The sequence below is a fragment of the Pelophylax lessonae genome (assembly GCF_965119305.1).
Source record: "Pelophylax lessonae genome assembly, chromosome: 4".
NCBI classification, from domain to species: Eukaryota; Metazoa; Chordata; class Amphibia; order Anura; family Ranidae; genus Pelophylax; species Pelophylax lessonae.
This window is the reverse complement of record NC_138771.1, coordinates 145993047-146016634: the sequence shown is the minus strand read 5'-3', so window position 1 is coordinate 146016634 and position 23588 is coordinate 145993047. Positions and strand designations below refer to the sequence as shown.

General features: G+C 42.9%; 1 protein-coding gene across 8 annotated transcripts in view; it reads right to left on the bottom strand.

The window, feature by feature from the left end:
- Positions 1-23588, bottom strand: part of SBF1 (SET binding factor 1) — a 235127-nt gene that overhangs the window by 89024 nt on the left and 122515 nt on the right. For all 8 annotated transcript variants that reach the window (XM_082255289.1, XM_082255291.1, XM_082255294.1 and 5 more), the window contains exon 2: positions 13625-13710. In XM_082255289.1, the coding sequence (XP_082111415.1) occupies positions 13625-13710 (86 nt within the window). The remainder of the gene's footprint in view (positions 1-13624; positions 13711-23588) is intronic.

Sequence of the window (23588 nt, the reverse complement as noted above, 5' to 3'; positions counted from 1 at the left end):
GATTCTGGAAAGCCATGGATCCGGGAACCGGCGAAGACGTCCCCCCACCCCAGTTATGGGTGGGGGCGCACCTTCAGGCTTTGGATGGTTTATCTTCAGGTCTGGAGGGGGCGGGCTTTTGCTTGCCCGACCAACGACCCCTGACGCCTCCTGTAGGAACCTTGGAGGACTTAGTTTTTTCACCCGCTGGACGAAAAAACCTCTTGTGAGCAGAAAAAGAAGGCCCTCGTCTTTGACGAGTTCCTCTACCTTTAAAATTTTGCGGTAAAAAGGTGCTTTTTCCACCGGTGAGATCCTTAATGATCTCATCTAAGTTGGCTCCAAATAGACGTTCTCCTGAAAAGGGGATATTAGCCAATGCTTTTTTGGAACCTTGGTCGGCTATCCAACCTTTTAGCCACAGTGTACGCCTGAGAACCACTGCTGAGACTGATGCTCGCGCCATTAATGGAGTGGCGTCTAACGCCGCATCACATACAAACTGTAACCCCTGTATCATTTGTTCCAACAAATCTGATACCGCCTGAGGGACTTCTTCTAAGTCCCGGCGTAACCACTTGGTCCATTCAGTTACAGCCTGCGAAACCAGACCAATAGCAATTATTGGCCTGAAAGCTGATCCAATCAAGGAAAGCATGGTGCGAGACATAGCTTCTATCTTGCGATCCACTGGATCTTTAAAAGACGGGGCGTCTTCTAAAGGAATAACCGTGGCTTTACTCAATCTAGCAATTGGTGAATCCACCACAGGTGGTTCTGTCCATTTCTTAATAAGGGTTTCCTCAAACGGATAACGCCTGTCAATGCGTTTGGAAATATTAAAAGTGCGTTTTGGCAGACGCCATTCTTCATCGATTGGATTGCCAAAACATTTGGGCAATGGAAAAACCTTTGCCACTTTGATGCGCTTTTTAGTCCCAAAAGGGATCTCAGTTTCAGCTATTTCTGATGGAATACCCTGTAACCTTAAAGTCTCTTGAACAGATACAATGAGTGCGTTTACCAACGCTTCCTCTCGGGCTATGGCAGATGCCGAAACATCCTCCTCACTGTCTGAAGAGACAGGACCCGAGACACCAATACCAGATGAAGTACCTGCAACTGCAGAAATAGGCTCAGAGTCTGAATCCGAGGTTTCAGATAATAAGGGGTTAGGCGGGGGTCGCTTTCTTGCGCCCTGTCCCTGACAAGCCACTTCCACCCGGGACACAAAAGTTTCCATAATGGCTGACAAAGATTCAATTGTCAATGGGGTGCTGGAGGATCCCGCAGACCCCTCGAGGGGATCCGGAGGAGATACATGAGTGGCAGGGTCCATGTTAATACAGGACACTTTTGCCAGCAATAAACAAAAAAACTCTTTTTTTTTTTTTTTTTTTTTTGTGTGTCTCCCCCTAGCGCAATAGCGCCCCTCAGAGTACCTGCTTCTCGATCCCAGAGAGAGAGAGAGGGACCCCCAAGGCTCACCAACCGATGCAGTGCAGTTTCCAACAAACTGCAGCCAGCGTCTGTCTTACACAGACTGGAAGGAGCTGTTTGCTTTTTCCCGGGCAGAAGGCGTGGCTCCGCCCCCTGTGTATGCCTTCCGGCGTTCCCAGCCCTCCACGAGGAAGCTGGGCTCACAAAACATGGCCGCCCCCATAGAAGAGACATAAGACTCCAAAAACATGGCGGCCGGCGTGACCTGAGGACATACATGCATACGGTCTACGGCAAAATGGCGGCGGACCGCCGATATCGTCTTCCCAGCACATCCACCTGCACTCTGCTGAGAGGTGACATATGGATCTACAGAGATACACTGCACATAAGGTAGGATTATACCTCCTATGTTTGCTGTAATGTTACAGTCTGCTGGGTAGAGTGTTAGCTCTTGAACCAAGTCCACTTCCCACAAACACATGCTGTATTACAAGGGGGACTTGTAAGTGTCAGATATATACTGACCATATATGGAGGGGCCCATAATATATACTGCCTCATAAATGAGGAAAAAAAGGGAACGTTTTACTCACCATACCGAACCGACAGGCACCCTCTCTTCATAATACCCTCTCCACCGAGGTGGGGGTTTGTGGACGCCTCGACTCTCTGGTCCTGGCGTCCAAGCGAGCTTTTAACTCACAAAGTCAGTCCCTTTACTGGGACTCCGTCGCGGCCGACTCAGCGCACTGGTCTGCACGCGCTTTTAGGCAGAGACCGGGGTGACCACTGGATCTCACATCCAGCCCGTCGCCCGGCCCCGCATACTTACTTGAATATGTCGCGGCCGACCAAGCGCAATGCCTGGTCTGCACGCGCTCGTAGGCCGGCTGGGGTGACCACAAGTGTCGCCCAGTCCGGCATTTTGCTTGAAGATCTCACAGGAAAAAAACACTGGAGAAAACTACCTAAAAAATGTCTTTTTCTTAAAGAAAAAAGTCTTGCCAGGACCAAAAGATCCCAGCAAGGAACTTAGGTCCTTACTCCTGACTAGACAGAAAAAAACTGATTCCCTGTAGCAGAGAGAGGGAGGATATACCCTCAGGGACTGCCCCCTAGGGTGGAGCCAGAACGTTTTGTCATTCTGCCTAGTCCTACTCCTGCGGAGACAACATAACCCAGCTCTTGAGAATCAAGAAGACTACGTCTGTCAATGAGCGATAGAGAAAATCATTTTCTTGAAGTCAAATGAGGGGCACAGAAAAGAAGTAATTCATAGTCTCATTATGACCCCCACCTCTAACTGTCATGGTTTACTTTGGTGAGCAAGCAGTTGATAAGGCCATGACACAGAGAAGCGGGACCCGTGTACCTCAACAGACGCCAAGAAAACTATTTTTACAGCAAGTGCAACAATCTTATTTTCATTATTATCCAATAAGGGACATAGGAAGGTAGTAATTCAGAGAATTTGAGATGTCCAAAAGAAGCCCAATTGTAGGGATGGGCAGTAGCCAATGAGAGTCCCAGAGCAAGACAGGTAAGCACCACTAATTAAGGTAAACGGTTACCTGACAGAATGACAGACCTCAACTAATAATGTGAAGGACCACCCATAATCCATCATAAAGAAAGGCGTAAAACAAATTACCATAACAGGAAGAACAGCACAGACCAACAGCAAGGGTGGTTAAGAAAATGGGATGGATACTGGGGTACAGTTCGAAGCTTAAAGGGGTTGTAAAGGCAGAAGGTTTTTTATCTTATCGCATTCTATGCATTAGGATTAAAAAAAAGAAGCTTAAAAGGGGTTGTAAAGGTGGAAGGTTTTTTATCTTATTGCATTCTATGCATTAGGATAAAAAAACTTCTGTGTGCAGCAGCATCCCCCCAGCCCCCCTAATACTTACCCCTAAGCCCATCTTTATCCAGGGATGTTGCAGGAGTGTCTAAGCTGCCTGGCTGAGACAGCAGGGTGGCGCGTTTGGCTCCTGCTGCTGTCAATCAAAAGCATTTAGCCAAGAGGAGGGTTCTTCTTGACCCGTTGTTCTGTGACCCGGCCCCGCCCCAGAGAGGGGCAGGGCCAGGTCACAGCTCTGTGTCTGAATGGACAGAGGGAGCTGTGACTCGGCTCGGGTGCCCCCATAGCAAGCTGCTTGCTGTGGGGGCACTCAACAATAGGAAGGGGCCAGGAGAGCCAATGAGGGTCCCGAAAAGAGGAGAATCCGGGGCTGCTCTGTGCAAAACCAACTGAACAGAGGACATGTATAACATGTTTCTTTAAAAAAAAACACCAGACTTTACAATCACTTTAATTTACCCAACCCTTGACTGCACAAAAAGGAAGATTGGACAGGCAAAGTACAAAAGTAGCAACCAGTTAACTGTCATAGGCTTAAGTGGAATACCCTTAAAGGAGGAGTATGGTCAAAGCTTTTTTTTTCCTAGATTACAGGAGCGCACTTACTTTGCACACCTGTGACGCAGAATTTAGTCCGCTGTTGGCTGACGTTACAGAGCTATACCAGGCTCTGAAAGAATCCCGACCCGATTGTTGGGATACACCCAGCTGACTGATCGACAGCTGGCTCTGGCTCTCAGCGTGCAGCTGAGAGTTAAAGCCAACTGTGCCTGTCCCTTCCCCTCCTCCTGCCACTGTTTACATACAGAAAGGCTGGGAAAGAGCTGGGTCATGTGACAGCTGTATATTGCTTACAAAAGAACGTACTTAGATGCTCTTTTTATTAAAAGAATTACAGTGCCATCCACATACAGGAAGGGAAGGGATACTGTAAATAAAACAATGTGTTTAGCCTCACTTTAACTGGTTTTCTGCAGTCACTTTGCTATAAAAATTAAATCTGGTCCTCATCTATGTCACAACAACAATAGACAAATACAATGTGCTGATAATATGCAAACAATTACATTTTCTTGAACACACCCATTAAACATTCATAGAGCTAGGAGGAAAAAGTAAATAAACCCATAGACTAATTACTTCAATGAAAGATAACTGGAGTCAGTAGTTTTCATAAATGGAGTCCAGTTAATGAAATTCATTTGGCGGTGTGGTTTAGAGCTACTTAGATTGATAAAGGACACTACTGCTTCGCAAAAAGGAGCTCTCTAAAGACATACGATTAAGAGTAGCTGATCCTCATAATGCTGTGAAGGGATACAAAGCAATTTCAAAGTGCTTAGGCATCCACCAGTCGACAGACAAGTTGTCTATAAATGTAGACAGTTTAGTACTGTGGCTACTCTTTCTAGAAGTGGGCACTCCGCCAAGGCCACAACACAGAATCCTCAATGAGGTAAAGAAGAATCCACAAGTATCAGCTAAAGACTTGAAGATATCACTGGAACTGGCAAACATTTCGGTTCCTGAGTCTACCATACATTAGTTCTTTGAACAGGCAGGGTGTCTATGGCAGAACTTAAGAAAGGAAGCCGTTGCTCTTCAAAAAAAACATTGCTTCTCTTCTGAAGTTTTCCAAAGAACACCTTGGCAAACCACAACGCTACTGGGAAAAGTTTTTGTGGCCGGATGAAAAAAGTTGAATTGTTCCGGAAGAATACTCAGCCCTATGTATGGCACAAAAAAGGCACTGCTTACCAACATCAAAACATCATTCCAATGGTAAAGTATGGTGGAGGAAACAAGACTTGGACTTGCTTCATTGCCTCAGGGTCTGGACCACTTATCATCAAGAAGAACATTAATTCCCAAGTTTACCAAAATATCCTGCTGGCTAATTTCAGGGTGCCTGTCCATCAGCTGAAGCTTAGAAAAAGTTGAGTGATGCAGCAGGACAATGGCCCTAAGCATCAAACTAAATCCACCCCAGAATGACTTCAGAAGAAGAAAATGCGCCTTTTGGAGTGGCCCAGTCAGAGTCAGATTTTAACCCCATAGAGATTTTGTGGAATAACATCAAGAGAGCCATTCAGACCATACATCCTACAAATGTGTCTGAGCTGAAGCCGTTTTGTAAAGAGGAATGGTCAAATATTTCTCCAGAATGTTATGCTGGTCTGATCCAGAGCTCCTGAAAGCGCTTGCTTGAAGTCATTGCTGCCAAAGGAGGTTCAATCAGCTATTAACGGCAAGGGTTCGCTTACTTTTCCTCCATCACGGTCAATGTTTAATGGGTGTGTTCAATAAAGACATGAGAAAGTAGAATTGTTTGTGTGTTATCAGCCTAAGCACACTATGCTGGTCTATTGTGACTTAGGCCAGCCATACACGAACCAGCCGAGATTCGAGGCTGAACGCACCAAGTTGACTGATTGATCAACCAGCCTGCAGGATTTGCTTCTGATTATCGCAAGCAGCTGCTATAGCCACAAGCGATAATCACGGTCAATGTTTAATGGGTGTGTTCAATAAAGACATGAGAAAGTAGAATTGTTTGTGTGTTATCAGCCTAAGCACACTATGCTGGTCTATTGTGACTTAGGCCAGCCATACATGAACCAGCCGAGATTCGAGGCTGAACGCACCAAGTTGACTGATTGATCAACCGGCCTGCAGGATTTGCTTCTGATTATCGCAAGCAGCTGCTATAGCCACAAGCGATAATCACGGTCTTCTCCCAGCGAGGATTACTTCCCCCCGCCCACTCCCGCCAGGAACAGACAATAGCTTGGCAGGAGGGACTCCCGTCAGCACTGTCTGTGCTGATGGGGGAATCGTTAGAATTTCTTTTCTGCAACCTGTGGCTACAGGGAAAACATTTGCATAGTCTATGGGCAGTCTTATGCTGGCCATACACTACACGAAAAATCGGCCGAAATTCAGTCATTTGGATAGTTTTCATTTTTTGCCAGTTAATGGGCATAAATCATTAATCGATAGAAGAAGAACTGAATTACACATAAAATGTAGCTCCCAATACTAATCACAATATATACAAATTTATTGTAATATTATAAAAGTGATAAAGTGCTAAAGTGACTGTGCTGTGACCGTGCTACATATATACAATATATATAATGAATAAATAAACCAAAAATAAATGTGCAATATCAATGCAAATATCAACATTAAAAAACTATTTCATGGACTGGTTTAAAATATGAGTGAAGCTTTGGTGACACTTGTAATCAAATCTCGTGACTCAAAAGTGGCAAGAAGCAGTGAATCACTTAAATAGTGATTTCTTAAGGTGCAGGGTGTGCCCTTATTAGTATTTCAGTCCATATGGTGATTGCAAAGGTGAACAAATGTATTTCAGCAGCCTGGAGAGAGTAAGCGGTCCATTAATCCTTTGAAGTCCTAAGAATCCCAATCGCATGACCCATTGAAATCTATTGAGGAAGGAGGAATAAGAGTTGACCTCACTTATTTGTATCCAAAGTCTGCAGGGTCTGTGTGACCCACTTACCTCTGGTGAGCATATAAATATTAAACACCTTGCTCACTGGATCACGCGTTGGGAACACCGGGTGGTTTTATCTCCCTTTTGAAGAAATACATTTGTTCACCTTTGCAATCACCATATGGACTGAAATACTAATAAGGGCACACCCTGCACCGTAAGATATTATTATTATTATACAGGATTTTTTTTTTTTTTATAAATTTGTTTATTAATTTTTCAAAATACCAAACATACAAATATGCATTAAAACAATTATTTTTCAATCCCTTATTTTTTCCCTCTTTCCCCCCCCCCCCCACCAATCCCCTCGTCCTCCTCTTTCTCTTTCTCTCCACTTGGTATATTCCCTAGTTTTCTTGAACTCATTCCAATCCTCCCAGATATTTTCCCATTCTACCATTTCTTCTTCACCCCCGTTTTTTAAATATTCCATCGTTCTTATTTTCTCTACCCTATTAATCCAATCTCCTACATTCGGGGCTTCATCTCTCTGCCAGAACAGAGGTATCAAGCCCTTTGCAGCATTCATCAAATGTGGCATTACAGTTATTTTATATTGATTTTACTGATTTCTGTATTCCATTAAATAAACCAAACCATGGCTCCTCAATATTTGTAACCTTCTTAATTTGGGCTAGGACTTCCTATTATACAGGATTTATATAGCGCCAACAGTTTGCGCAGCGCTTTACAATGTGAGGGAAGACAATACAGTTACAGTACAATTACAGTAAGCTCGTTAGAGCTTACAATCTAGAAGTGAGGGTCAAGTGAAACAAAAGGCAATAACCGTGGGGGATGGGCTGAGGGAGAAAATGGAGGTATCACTATTTAAGTGAGTCACTGCTTCTTGCCACTTTTGAGTCACGAGATTTGATTACAAGTGTCACCAAAGCTTTACTCATATTTTAAACCAGTCCATGAAATAGTTTTTTAATGTTGATATTTGCACTGATATTGCACATTTATTTTTGGTTTATTTATTCATTATATATATTGTATATATGTAGCACAGTCACTTTAGCACTATATCACTTTTATAATATTACAATTAATTTGTATATAATGTGATTAGTATTTGGAGCTACATTTTATGTGCAATTCAGTTCTTCATCTATCTGATACACTTTATTTAACATGATTTATCAGTGCCCTCACTCCTGTCACTTATACATTTTTTAATTGTTTAAAACTCTTAAAACTCCGGGCAGCAGATAAAACATTTTTCAAGTATCTAACCACACCCAGGACTGAGCGCCTTTACATATAATATACTTCATAAATCGGTAATCGGTTGCAACGTTTTTGAGCTGAGAAAACAAAGGACAAGTTTGGAAATTTTACTGCCGAATGAAGGATAAGCTGAAAAGTTAATGTGTTTCTCGTCCAAACTGTATGCACTACGTATATGTGAATAAACTAACAAAAAATTGATTTATTTATGTCCACTGAAGATTTATTGGTCATTATATGATGATCAAAAAAAAAAAAAAGGAAGGGTTTCAAACTGCGCTAATATACACAATATCAACAAGCTGCTAGCACATCAACCGACATCAGTTGTCCACATAAAATATATAAATATTAACTGCAGCGCTAGGAATCATGCAAGTCCTGTGAAGAACTATAAGAGTCGGATCACACTGAGGCGACACGACTTCGGGGGGCGACCTGTGAAGTCGCGTGCACCGCGACTTCGGCGCAACTTGCTGGGACTTCACATAATGGAAGTCTATGCAAGTCACTCCGAGGTCGCCCAAAGTAGTACAGGACCCTTTTTCTAAGTCGGAGCGACTTGTGTCGCTCCTATTAGAACGGGTCCTGTACTACTCAATGGACTGCGACTGACCGCGACTTGTCAGGCTGACAAGTCGCCTGACAAGTCGCGGCAGTGTGAATGGGCTTTTAATGTATATTGAAAATATAAAATTAAATATGAAAAGATAAATAAATAAATGAGTTCCAAGTGAAAAATGAACCATCCAAACTCATATAGGTAATCACAGATTGCAGACAGATCCCCACACCAGCAAAGTGGAAGTTGAATGCGCTCACCAGAGAATATGGACCCAAACTACCATACAGCAAATGGGTCATGAAGACTGGATATTAATCAAGGGTCTCCCCAAAAATGGCTGAATCAGCGGACATTCAAACAGATGGCCATGAAGTCTTGAACAAGGGTGGCTGGATCTCCAACTCAGATATCCATGTATAGAGATAAGCCAAACGACACAGACATAGTGTAAAACCACAGCGAGGAGAGACTGGATATGTCCAAACAAATAAGGCAGAACTGTTTTACCTGCATCCCAGGTAAAATGCTGGTAAAACAGTTCTGCCTTGTTGTTTGTTGGGACTGATCCAGTCTCTCCTCCCTGTGGTTTTAAACTGTGTCATTTGGCCTATCTCTATACATGGATATCTGAGTGGGAGATCCAGCCACCCTCGTTCAAGACTTCATGGCCATCTGTTTGAACTCTGCTGATTCAGCCATTTTTGGGGAGACCCTTGATAAATATCCAGTCTTCATGACCCATTTGCTGTATGGTACTTTGGGTCCATATTCTCTGGTGAGCGCATTCAACCTCCGCTTTGCTGGTGTGGGGATCTGTCTGCAATCTGTGATCACCTATATGAGTTTGGATGGTTCACCTTAATTTTTCGCTTGGGACTCATTTATTTATGTTTTAATATTTATCTAATTTTATTTTTTCAATATACATTAATAGTTCTTCACAGGACTTATATGATTCTTAGCATTACATGATGATCGTTTGCTCTAACGTGCGAGTGTTCGTTTTTGTAAAATGAGTTTGAACAATTTTTCGTATAGTGTATGGCAAGAATTAGATGAGGATCAGATCTCATTTGATGGCAAATTATTGCAGAAAGCCAGTTAATTCCAAGGGGTTCACATACCTTTTCTTGCCACTGTAATCTGAATATATGTATACTCGCACATACAGTATCTCACAAAAGTGAGTACACCCCTCACATTTTTGTAAATATTTTATTATATCTTTTCATTTGACAACACTAAAGAAATTACACTTTGCTACAATTTAAAGTATCGAGTGTACAGCTTGTATAACAGTGTAAATTTGCTGTCCCCTCAAAATAACAACACAGCCATTAATGTCTAAACCGCTGGCAACAAAAGTGAGTACACCCCTAAGTCAAAATGTCCAAACTGGGCCCAATTAGCCATTTCCCTCCCCGGTGTCATGTGACTTGTTAGTGTTACAAGGTCTCAGGTGTGAATGGGGAGCAGGTGTGTTAAATTTGGTGTTATCGCTCTCACTCTCTCATCATGGTCACTGGAAATTCAACATGGCACCTCATGACAAAGAACTCTCTCAGGATCTGAAAAAAAGAATTGTTGCGCTACATAAAGATGGCCTAGGCTACAATATTCTCAAGACCCTGAAACTGAGCTGCAGCACGGTGGTGAAGACCATACAGCGGTTTAACAGGACAGGTTCCACTCAGAACAGGCCTCGCCATAGTCGACCAAAGAAGTTCAGTGCATGTGCTCAGCGTCATATCCAGAGGGTGTCTTTGGGAAATAGACGTATTAGTGCTGCCAGCATTGCTGCAGAGGTTGAAGGGGTCAGCCTGTCAGTGCTCAGACCATACGCCGCATACTGCATCAAATTGGTCTGCATGGCTGTCGTCCCAATAGGAAGCCTCTTCTAAATATAATGCACAAGAAAGCCCAAAAACAGTTTGCTGAAGACAAGCAGACTAAGGACATGGATTACTGGAACCATGTCCTGGGGTCTTATGAGACCAAGATAAACCTATTTGGTTCAGATGGTGTCATGCGTGTGGCAGAAACCTGGTGAGGAGTACAAAGACAAGTGTGTCTTGCCCACAGTCAAGCCTTGTGGTGGGAGTGTCATGGTCTGGGGCTGCATGAGTGCTGCCAGAACTTGAGAGCTACAGTTCATTGAGGGAACCATGAATGGAAACATGTACTGTGACATACTGAAGCAGAGCATGATCCCCTCCCTTTGGATACTGGGCTGCAGGGCAGTATTCCAACATAATAACGACACCAAACACACCTCCAAGACGACCACTGCCTTGCTAAAGAAGCTGAGGATAAAGGTGATGGACTGGCCAAGCATGTCTCCAGACCTAAACCCTATTGAACATCTGTGGGGCATCCTCAAAAGGAAGGTGGAGGAGCGTAAGGTCTCCAACATTCACCAGCTCCGTGATGTCGTCATGGAGTGGAAGAGGACTCCAGTGGCAACCTGTGAAGATCTGGTGAACTCCATGCCCAAGAGGGTTAAGGCAGTGCTGGAAAATAATGGTGGCCACACAAAATATTGACACTTTGGGCCCAATTTGGAAATTTTCACTTAGGGGTGTACTCACTTTTGTTGCCAGTAGTTTAGACATTAATGGCTGTGTGTTGAGTTGTTTTGAGAGGACAGCAAATTTACACTGTTATACAAGCTGTACACTCACTACTTTACAATGTAGCAAATTGTCATTTTTTTTCCAGTGTTGTCACATGAAAAGATATAGTTAAATATTTACAAAAAATGTGAGGGGTGTACTGACTTTTGTGAGATCCTGTACTGATTTGTATAGACTTGAGTTAGTTAGGTATTTAGTGTTGCTTTTTTTAAAGGGAGCACTGTACATTTTAAAAATGATATAACTGTACATTTTATGGTAACTTCCTGTGCCCTCTGGATGTGATGTTATTCTACAATGTTCTCAGCTGTTGTCATGCACTACAAAACACTTCCAATTGTGCTATGGAAGAGAGGAGGTGGTGTTCTGTAGTCCTGTTCTAGGGTGATAATGATGTTTCTTGATTCAATAGGGTGAGTAAGCATTGACAGCCTAGGACAAACAGTGTGTTAAAGGCAGGATCAAAAAGGAAAAAAGCCTTTAAAAATGCAGCCACAACATCTAAGGACTGGTAAGCTAAAATACAGTATATGTAATTTTTGCTCTGGACTGTAATACGCTTTAACTTGACCAGCCATCCTGCTTCTACATCAAAGCATGCTGCAGGACCAATAAGCAGAAAAGCTCTTCTAATGAAGTCCTGCTGAGATGGATGGCCATTCTTGAATTCTACAAGTGGATGCACAGAAGTACCGATTCTTGGTGAACCATGCACGGTGAACAACAGTGTGACCATTTAAAGTAATAAGATGATGTAAATAGATTTTGCTTTTAGAGACCATCTGAGTGCAAACCATTTATGGGAAAAAATGCAAAAAAAAATAATTAACTTCTTAATGCTAACGTTTACCACTCGATTACACTTCAAGTAATGCAAATGGATGGTTAGAGAAGGCCTAAGTAATGCAGGCAACTGAGGCAGAGATTACCTATCAAATGGAAAAGGAAAAACAGATGCTAAAATACTACTTATGTCCCCAGTGTAAGCATACAGGGACACAATGATGGGTACATATGCTCACTCACACAAAAAGTTACATCTGTTCAATGTCTACCAGTAATAAGTGTGAATATTGCCAGGAATAAGAATTGTGCTCTCAGAGTGCCAACCATGGGATCACTGCTCAAAAAACAACAACCCCAGCCTGGTGACTTAATTTACAATGAATGGATAATCGCATTTTTTTTTTTACTTACCTCGTAGAGAAGAAAATATACTTACCTTACTTCCTTCTTCCTCCCCTCGGCAGCCACGGCCCGTCGTCACTTCCTGGCTTTGCAATGATTCCTGGGAGCTGAACGTCATCGCTCCCAGGAATCATTGCGCCTGCACCGGCCCCGACATCAGTTCCGCATCGGAAGTGACGGCAGGGCCGGTGCAGTGCATCGTGGGACCGAAGAAGATGGAAGAGGACGCAGAAGAGGATTGCGCTGGCTTCAAGCTGCCCACACCTGAGATGGCAGCGCTGGACAATACTTTTTCAAGGTAAGTATTTGTCCTAAAAGGTAAGTGCAACCCGGGACAGATCAGAGGCTAGCCATTGTGGAATGTACTAGCCCTGACTGTCCCGGGGGTATTTTTATTAAAAAAAGTATTCCCAGGGTGGAACTCCGCTTTAAAGTTATCTAAAGTGATATTAAATTCTTGTTTTTTTTTTGTTTAAAAATAACAAACATGTTATACTTACTTGTTCTGTGCAGTTGGTTTTGCACAGAGCAGCCGATCCTCCTCTTCTCAGGTCCCTCGCTGGCACTCCTGGCCCCTCCCTCCTGCCAAGTTTCCCCACAGCAAACAGCTTGCTATGAGGGCACCCGAGCCAAGCCGCTGCTCTGTATGTCCATTCAGACACAGAGCCGCAACTCGGCCCCGCCCCTTATCTCGCCTCATTGGCTTCTGCCAACAGCTTCCCACTACTGTCTCAGCCAATGACAATGGCTCCCGCTGCTATTAGTCTGCCCGGAGTGGAGGGACATAGCCAGCAGAGTCTCGGCTCTCATGCACAGCACTGGATTAAGAATGGGCTCAGGTACCGTAGGTATAATGGGGGCTGGGGGGGTGGGGGGAAATCTGTGATAGAATGCATTTGGGTAAAAAACCTTTTGGCTTTAGAATTACTTTACACAATTTGCAAAATAAAACAATAAGCAAATATATTTTCAGTGAATGCCTGATATAGCTTATAGAACACAGAAATACTATGAACGTGTACACAATGAGCAAATATTGCTTCCACCATGTATATAATGTTTAATTAAACAATAGAAATAAAAACAATTAGTAACATTAAATTGATCTCATTCATATACAAATCCTAAAACAAATGATGATTCATATAGTTAACAAAACATGCTATATATATGCAAAACTATTGCATTACTCTTACCAGTTCAATACCCTGGGGAAAGGGGTTATCTTCCCACTCTTTTTCGGGGAACCTCTGCAGAATCTTGCCCTGTCCAATGCCGCTACCTGAATAAAAGAATATGAAAATACTGAGCATAACAAGAACAAAATACATTCCGGCTACATTATCATTTGCTAAGACCATGATCACATGTTTTTAAAATGACAACAGAACCCTAGTAATAAGAAATACAGTTAACACAAGAGTGTTTAAAATTACCTTGTGGCTGCCCCCCTTGCAACTCACTTAAATTCCCTGAACACCCAGATTTTTACAAACATCTTTTTTTAAAATCCCTGTTTACCCACAGAAGAGAGGAGGGGAGATAAAAACTATGTAAAGGCTACAATGGAGCTTACACAGGGCTCTGGACTCCATACCTGGGCTTAGTATATCACGTGAAGAAGGGGAGAAAGTCGGATTCTCCTCCATACACGGAAGTACTAGATATTTCTCAAAGTGTCAAAGGATGACTTCAGTGGTGGGGCAGTAAAGTAAAGGCAAATAATGGCAGCAAGGGGAGATTTAAGTGAAACTGAATATTTTTACTTACCATAAAATCCATTTTCTGGAGTTGAGGGACAGAGGATTCAGAGACAAATGAATTGTACCGCTTCCTACAGAAGGATTAGGACACAGGCAAACAATACCTTGACCAACTGATATAGCCCCTCCCTCTCCCAGCATGCCTCAGTTTTAAGGCAAAGCAACACTAGGAGCAAGATCATAGATACAGCAGGGGACAAGCAGGTAGACGTGTTTCACACTCAAGTCAGCGCTTAATCATTACCCAGTGGACCCGAGTAGACTGTCCTGTCTGCCTGCCATTATTGGCAGGCGATACAGGAGTGTTAAAAACATTACTAATATGCTTGCTTTTGCTGCATCCACAAGGCCATGTGAGAGATTCCTTAAACAGAGAACCAGGTGGCAGCTTTGAAAATTTGGGAAACCGTTTCCCGATTTTGAAAAGCCCAAGAGTCACAGAGTGTGCCTTGACAGGGTGGAATCCAATCCTTAAATTAGAACTATGGGCATTTTTTCCCTACTTTGGGTAGAGCAAGGCAGGGTTTTTTCTTTGCCATCTGTGTCCCATTGCAGAGATTTCCCTTCACTTCCTGTCCCATAGCCAATCTGGAAGTGAGAGGAAATCCCTGCAAATGATAGTGAATCCCTCCCTTGGAGACCCCCAGGTCACCAGAACTAGTGTCTCCATTGGAAGATTTCCCCTCTATTACTTTTCTGGGGGCAACCCAAAATTTGTGATTTACTTTACTTTCACTTGCAATGACAATAGTAAACAGGGCAAATAAAGAGGGTGAATCTCCTTAACAGGAGCACAGACAGCAACAAACCCAACAGGTGTTCTAATCCCTCTCCATTGTATCCAAAATTATAAAAAAAAAAAAGGTTTTGCGTTTAGTTATACTTTAAGACCATAAGCTTGAATGCATATCCCTCTCTGCTATCGAAAATGCTGGAAAAGAGAAGCCAGTTGCCCTTCATTGGGGCTATCAGGAAGGACAAAAAAAAAAAAAGTCTTTCCAATAGAAGTGGTGGCTGTAGGGTAAACCCACACAGCAGAAAACTACGTGCATCTAAACAATGATAGGAAATCTGCTGCTGCAATGGAGCTGGATAGAGGCATGAAAGAACAATGCCCTGGTCGAGTCGAAAGGCTGAAAGTCCCCTTAGGAAGAAAGGAGGCTCTGCGCCTCTATCTTGTCCCTGGAAAGTGAAGCTACTACTGGAATGCAAGTTCAAAGAAAGTTATAGCAGAACTGTTCCCCTTATGTCTGGGATGTGACCAGTTGTGTTGCAAGGAATAAACAACGTAGCAAAGGGCACCAATGTAAACCTTGGGTACTCACGAACCGGCTGGTAGTGGCAGGAGAGATATGGACAGACAAGGTTACTGTGGGCAGGCAGCAGACAGCAAAGACCAACCAAGGAAAATCTCTCTCTCACTTGCAACATAGAACAGTAGTGGGAAGCTGTTGGCAGGAACTAACTGGCAGGAACAGCAGTGCAAGATACGAACTGTGTCTTTGCTCATCAGCATACAGCCCTTCCACAGTAAATCAATGGAAAATAGGAATAATAAGGGCATCTATTGGTCCCGATAGACAGGTAACTCCTGACACTGACCCATGTAGCCTACTCACAAAGTAATGTGTAATCAAAAAAGTGCTGCACCACTAAAACATTGTAATAATATACAAATGATAAATAATAAAAAATGCAAATCTTAGTAAAATGTCATAAGTAAAACAAGTTCCATTAAATATAAATATAAGTATCCATAATTGTGATGAAAAAAGGGGTCACATCATAAATAAATAAGGTCCCAATATAGTGCAAATGAACTCGTGCAAAAATGCAAATCCAAATCCAAAAATGGAGAAAGTGCCAGTGCCTTGATAGTGAATCTTCTATCATGCACACCTCCACCCACTAAAAGATGGCTGCTCACCTCACGTTCTGACCCCTGTGTTACCAGTGGGTCAGAACAAGCAGTTCTCTGAAAGGGATATAATTCTATAGATGATGATCAGCAAGTTCTCCAATGGTTAACGTTCCTTCATTCCTATTTGAACTCAGATGTATCCCATACATATAAAAAAAAAAAAGAAAGGGACAAATCTAGTGCTCTCCGTGTATCAGTTTATTGAAACAATGTGAAAAAAAAAATGACACATTCACATGAGCCGACACATCCAGCTGTATCGCGTATAGGGGCGGAGCCTGCTGTCGGATGCCATTTTGCTTTGTGTACTGTCAAAGAGCGGACTGTCTGTCATAGCTCGCACGGCTGGATGTGCCGGCTAATGTGAGTGTGTCATTTTTTTTTACACATTGTTTCAATAAACTGATACACGGAGAGCACTAGATTTGTCCCTTTATTTTTATATATGTATGGGATACATCTGAGCTCAAATAGGATTGAAGGATCGTTAACCATTGGAGAACTTGCTGATCATCATCCATAGGATTATATCCCTTTCAGGGAACTGCTTGTTCTGACCCACTGGTAACACAGGGGTCAGAACGTGAGGTGAACAGCCATCTTTTAGTGGGTGGAGGTGTGCACGATAGAAGATTCACTCTCAAGGCACTGGCACTTTCCTCTATTTTGGATTTTAGATTTTTTGCATTAGTTCATTTGCACTATATTGGGACCTTATTTATGATGGGACCCCTTTTTTTCATCACGGTTATGGATACTTATATTTATATTTAATGGGATTTGTTCCACTTATGAAATTTCACTAAGATTTGCATTTTTAAATATTTATTACATGTATATTATTACAATGTTTTAGTGGCGTAGCACTTTTTTGATTACACATTTGAATATTGTATGCAGTGGAAACATACTTGGTGATAGCGCCTGCTTTTATAATTCACTTGTTATTAATTTTAGTACTTATTGTTTGCACTTTCACTTGTGCACTTTTTAATTTTCACCCATTAGTTGTTTATTAGGTTGTGCTGATTCTTTTACCTTTTTATACTCACAAAATAAGTTATCAGAGACTAAAGTGGGGTACACACCAGTAGAAAATCTGCCGAAAATTCCTGTCCGAGGTAAAATTGTACGATTTTCGGCTAGTGTGTACACAACTTTCAGCAGCCGATGCCGATATTTGTAACGAAAAAAAAAACAGAGGGACAAACCAAAATTTTTATTGTCCGTCCCCAGCATGACCAATTTTCATTTAATGTGTATGGAGTACGTCCATGAGAAATCAGATACGAAAGACCACGCATGATCTAAAGTAGCTGACGACCCGGAAGTCTAGGTACAAAGGTCCCAAAAAAAAAAAAAAAAAATCGGACAAGAATTTCGTGAACATTATGCACTGTCAACTAAAAACCAGTTATGACCGCTGAGCACGAGAGAGAAAAATCGGAGGATATTTCGTCCGATTTTCGTCAAGTGTGTACTAGAGGGTGTGCCACAGTTCTGAATGCAGAATGAGCTCCACAGCTATCCAACATACTACACCAAGGTCTGGAAATTGCCACAATGCAGAGTCCCAGCACTTTAAGAACATGTTCCCAGCTAGCCACACAGTCATGTAGTCCAGATGAGCCTGGCCTTTAAATCAGTTGCTGAAGCTATTCTGATCCAGGTAGCTGCCTATGCCAGCTGGTCATTTTTTTTTCTTATCCTCCTGAAGGTAGCAGTATAAGAGCCGGATCACACTGGGGCGACTTGTCAGGCGACTTGGTCGCCTGGCAAGTCGCCATGGGTCGCCTGCCATAGATTAGCACAGGACCCGTTCTAATAGGAGCGACACAAGTCGCTCTGACTTAGGAAAAGGGTCCTGTACTACTTTGGGGCGACCTGGAGCGACCTGCATTGACTTCAATGATATGAAGTCCGTGCATGTCGCTCCGAGGTCGAGGTGCACAATGTGCACCGCGACTTCACAGGTCGACCCGGCAAGTCTGGTCGCCTGTATGTGAACCGGCTCTAACTCGAAACAGGAGTCCCTCAACGAGCAAGAAAAAGAATTATCCTATTATGCCCTGGATTGTAATCCTAACATACAGTTAAGCCAAACAAATAACATTTTTAAAATGTTTTCTTTGAAATCAACTTGTTTCGTCTTCTTTTTCTGGTTTTCCTCTTCTTTCAAACTCTTACTGCATCAGAGAATATCTGCACAATCCCACCACTTTATCATATCTTTTGGACAACCTTATGGACGCTCTGGTTGCTGCGACTTTCACGGGGTGGTTAAGCGTGACACTTAAAGTGATTCTAAAGGATTTTTATTTAATAACAGAACATGTTATACTTACATGCTCTGTGCCATTCTTTTGCACGCAGCAACCCCAACCGTTCATTTCTGGGGTCCCCCGTTGGCAATCCTGGCTCTTCCCCCCCTGCGGAATGCCCCCCCATAGCAAGCCAGGACACTCGTGCAGGCTTACTCCCCAGCCATGCTCTGTGTCTATTGACATACAGAGTGTGGCTCATCCCCACCTTCTTCACTGGATGTGATTGACAGCAGCAAGAGCCAATGGCTCCCACCTTGGCTTTTCCGTCCAGTAAGACAAGAGAGGTGAGAAAGTCACTGCTTTCGTGCACAGTGCTGAATCGAGATCAATATAAGGGGGGCATGGGGGAGGGGTAGAGTTGCACAGAGAATGTCCATCCCAAACACTATTATCTATTGTCTAATGATGCCTAAAGAGAACCTGCGCTCACATTAAAATTTTCAAAATTAAAATGCATAACACAAGGCTGGAGAATCCTGGTTACCATGGAAAATGTGAAAAAGTATCAGAATGACACAAGAACATCATACCAATAATCCTAATTGGATTCAAGCCCAGCCCAAAGTCACCACTTTCTTTTATTTTTTCGAATATCAGGCAATTTCCTGCTGAAAATCGAGTCATGGGTAGCCCTGTCATCGCCATCCAGTTTAAGAATGGACTGAGCCAGCTAGAAAATGTTCAGCCAAACAGCAACTTAGATGCAGTCACTGTTCAAGTTCTCAGGAAGCGGCACTCATGGCATGAAATGTTTAGCATGGTTGGAGGAATCTTTTGAGAGAGAACTCTAGCCGTATATGGCTAGAATTAGAGTCTCTTGTAAAGCAATGATCATTGATCACCAAGCTTGCCCTCGGAAACTTACAGATGGGGGACTGGTGCACACGGCCAGGAAGGAAGACCTGGCATCTTCTGCATTCAGTGGGTATTGCTGCGGTTTAGAATGTATTGTGGGAGGGGGGACTTCTGAAAACTAAAATTAGCGGTTTTCCATTTATACTGAAAATATCACTCACAATATTAAAGTATTAGGTCAGACAAAAAGAATAGTTTTAGTTATGTGGTCTCTGGGCTTTTGTAGACAGGTTTGGGCTGTTATCAATGAGCTTGCCTTTATAATCTGTTTTGGGACACTCACAATTCAAAGACAGGTGCATTTGACCTCCTTCCGGCTTGCATTTCACCTGCTTCAAGTTGCTTTTATAATTCCCAAAACCTTTGATGGTCAGAGCAGAAGTTCTGACATGAACAAAAACGTCATCAACGCTGCCCCTATAGGTCTCGAATACCCAAAAAATGAGATACCCTTATCATAATTCCATAATATCATAAGACTTTGTTTCTGTCCACTTACAATATTAGGTGAACAAAGGTGCCAGTGTGCAGGCGTTAGTCAATCAAGATGGCCGCATACTGGCCACCAGAAAAAGCTGGGAAGAGGATGCCAGACCTGGCAAGAGGCCTCGCAGGTGTTGGACTAGAGCTAGTCTTGCTGACTTTAGTTTCACTTTAACCAAGGAATAGAAAGAAACTGGTTACAATTACAGATGGGCTTAGGCGTGTTTTCTGATCTTAATCTGTACCTCCCTTTGAGAACCCAGCAAGAAACCGTCACTCTGTACTGGTCCAATAATGCGGAAATCTCCACCCCCGAATGTTTACATGCCTCTTGTATAAGTGAGGTGCAGATGATTGAGGAGCAGATGATTGGCACTACAGGTGACAGCTTCCTGGCAGCATAGCTCAGGTGGGTTTGGACTAGAATATGAACATGCATGAGCTCATCCCTAAATACAATGCACAGCTGTTTAGGATTCTGTCTGCTCCAAATTTGGTATAGCTCCCTCAGCAACATCCCCAGTTATAAGAGGGCGTGTGCACACTTATGCAACCACAATGCAACCACATTATTTTAGTTTTTTTATTTTTACCCCCCCCCCCCCCCCCCCAAAAGATTTCAGTTTTTTGTTCATCTGAGTTGTACAGTTTAGAGGTCACATAATAGTTGGAAAAAGTTCTGCAATCATTTATCTTTGTCTCATTTTGTTACATCACAGAAACCTGACAATTTAAAAAGGTATGTGTAGACTTTTTATATCCACTGTACACACAGGCCGAATGTCAGCCAATTTTTAATGAACCGGTCGATGTGGTCCGACATTTGGCCAGTGTTTACTAGGCTTAAAGCCTAACTCCAGGAAACCTAAAATCCCTCCAGTGCAGGGAGGCCGCACCCATGTTGTAAGGGTCAAATGCTCATTAAAGTCTGGGGGGGGGCAATTTTACATACCTGATCCTCTGACTCGCTGGCAGCCTGCACTTCCCCATGCTCAGGCGGTGAACTGCTCCTCATCATCCTCATGTTCAATGCAGGAGGTCAGGTGTCATGGATTTGCAATAGTGTTTGGCAGCTTACATGTTCCTTCATGTCTGTATTAGAGGTCAGACTTCACTTCTGGTTCCTTTTTATCATCTCTCCTTCCTGTTCCTGCCCCACCCCAGGTCATCACAGGAAGTCTATATTAACCAGTGCACTGCAGGTCTGCTTTGCTGTTCAACAGGGTTTGTTTCCTGTCTGCTTCATCTATCTTTCTGTGTACCGACTTTGGCTTGTCTCTGACTATTCCTGTTTGCCTGTGACCCTGACCTTTGGCCTGTCCCTTGGTTACCCTCGTCTGCCTGTTACCCCGACCTCGGCTTACCCATCACCATTCTGTGTGTCCTGAGTGGCTGCTTCCCTTCTCTCCCTACGGAGCGTGACCCGGGGGACCCCAGGGGCCGCGACCTGGGCCCAGCTGCAGCCAAGTCCATCCTCTCCACTAGAGGCTCTGGTGAACACCTGCTGGGTCTTAGACTCCACGCCCTGGGGAATCTTGGGTTCACGTTTCGGTCCATCTGCAGCAGTCTGCTATCGGGTTCACTACCTTGCGCTGCACCCCGGCCTCCAACAGGGTGCAGTTGTCACCTGGCCACAGGTGACCTGTAATCAGGTAAGTAAAAGTGCTTTACCAAGTCCTCTAAATACAAACAAGTAGGCCATCCAGTGTTGGCACAGCCCCACTGCAAGGGAGGATTTTAACGTTTCTGGAGTTCACTTTTATTAATATTCTGTTAAATATGAAAAAAACAAATGCGGCTAAACTCAGTAAGTTTTTAATAAGAGCTACTTTTTTATCACATTCATAGGTATGGCAGGTCTTTCACACAGAAACCACCGATATTGCCAGTTGGGTATTCCACATTGCAAGATTTCTTAGTTATGAACTGCAATTAGGAAATTAGGGAATGTGTTGGAGGATATCCTAATATATTTCTCAACATACCCTACACTTCGATCTGACTGCTTTGTGCCAGACTAAACTACAGCATATGACTGGCTCCAATCCAATATACCTTAAGGCATTAAGGTCTCTGAGAAATTTCTAATTAAAGTTTGTGTTACAGAAGACAATACCATTACTGTTATTTGTCATGCTTGATACCGTAATTGACAATCACAGCAAACATGGAATGGTTCAAGGACAGTATGAATGTGAACCTCTGTAAAGCTCCCAGTACACAGCGGTCTTTAGATTTTTGTTAACAGTGCAACCTTAGTAAGATAATTTTTTAATCTTTTGTTATATGTATTTGATGGTCATTCTGCAGACTGTGAAGTATGATTCCAGATAATCTTTGCACTGGCAATAGAGATCAAAGGGGAATCCACTAAATCTTTCCAACTTGCCCGATCAGCCATTCTTACCAATCTGGACCAAAGTACAGTGCACCTGGAAAGTATTCACAGCGCTTCACTTTTTCCACATTTTGTTAGGTTACAGCCTCATTCTAAAAATATATACAATTCATTATTTTCCTCAAAATTCTACAAACAATACCCCAAATTCAAAACGTGAAAGAAGTTTGTTTGAAATCTTTGCAAATTTATTAAAAAATTAAAAAAAAAAAAATCACATCTACATAAGTATTCACAGCCTTTGCTATGACACTCAAAATTGAGCTCAGGTGCTTCCTGTTTCCACTGATCATCCTTGTTTCTACAACTTAATGTCCACCTGTGGTAAATTCAGTTGATTAGACATGATTTGGAAAGATACACACCTCTCTACATAAGGTCCCACAGTTAACAGTGCATGTCAGAGTAGAAACCAAGCCATGAAGTCCAAGGAATTGTCTGTAGACCTCCGAGAGAGGATTGTATTGAGGCACTAGGGAAGGGTATGGAAAAATCTGCAGCAAAATTCTGCAGCATTGAAAGTTCCAATGAGCACAGTGGCCTCCCATCTCTCATAAATGTAGGAATTGTGGAACCACCAGGACTTTTTCTAGCGCTGACCCAGCCAAATTGAGCGATCGGGGAGAAGGGCCTTAGTAAAGGACGTGACCAAGAACCCGGTTGTCACTCTGACAGAGCTCCAGCATTTCTCCGTGGAGAGAGGAGAATCTTCCAGAAGAACAAGCATCTCTGCAGCACTCCACCAATCAGGCCTGTATGGTAGAGTGGCCACAAAACTCTCTGGTCTGATGAAACAAAGATTGAACTCTTTGGCCTAAATAGCGGGCGTCATTTCTGGAGGAAACCAGGCACTGCTCATCACCTGGCCAATACTATCCCTACCATCCCTACAGTGAAGCATGGTGGTGGCAACATCATGCTGTGGGGATGTTTTACAGCGGCAGAAACTGGGGGGACTAGTCGGGATTGAGGGAAAGATGAATGCAGCAATGTACAGAGACATCCTTGACGAAAACCCATGAGCATACTCAAAAAGACTTGAGGCTGTAATTGGTGCCAAAGGTGCTTCAACAAAACACTAGAAAGGCTGTGAATACTTATGTACATATGATTTTTTTTTTTTAATAAATTAGTAAAGATTTCAAACAAACTTCTTTTATATTGTCATTATGGGGTATTGTTTGTAGAATTTTGAGGAAAATAATGAATTTAATTCATTTTTGAATAAGGCAGTAACATAAAATGTGGAAAAAGTGAAGCGCTGTGAATACTTTCCAGATGCACTGTAGCTATGCAAACATAGCCCTACCTGGAATTTAGGAATTCAGCTTTAGGCTATGTTCACACTTAATATGCATGTGGCTCACAGCAGGGGTCCCGTGCATCCCTGTTCTCCATTTTAGGGACGAATCAGGC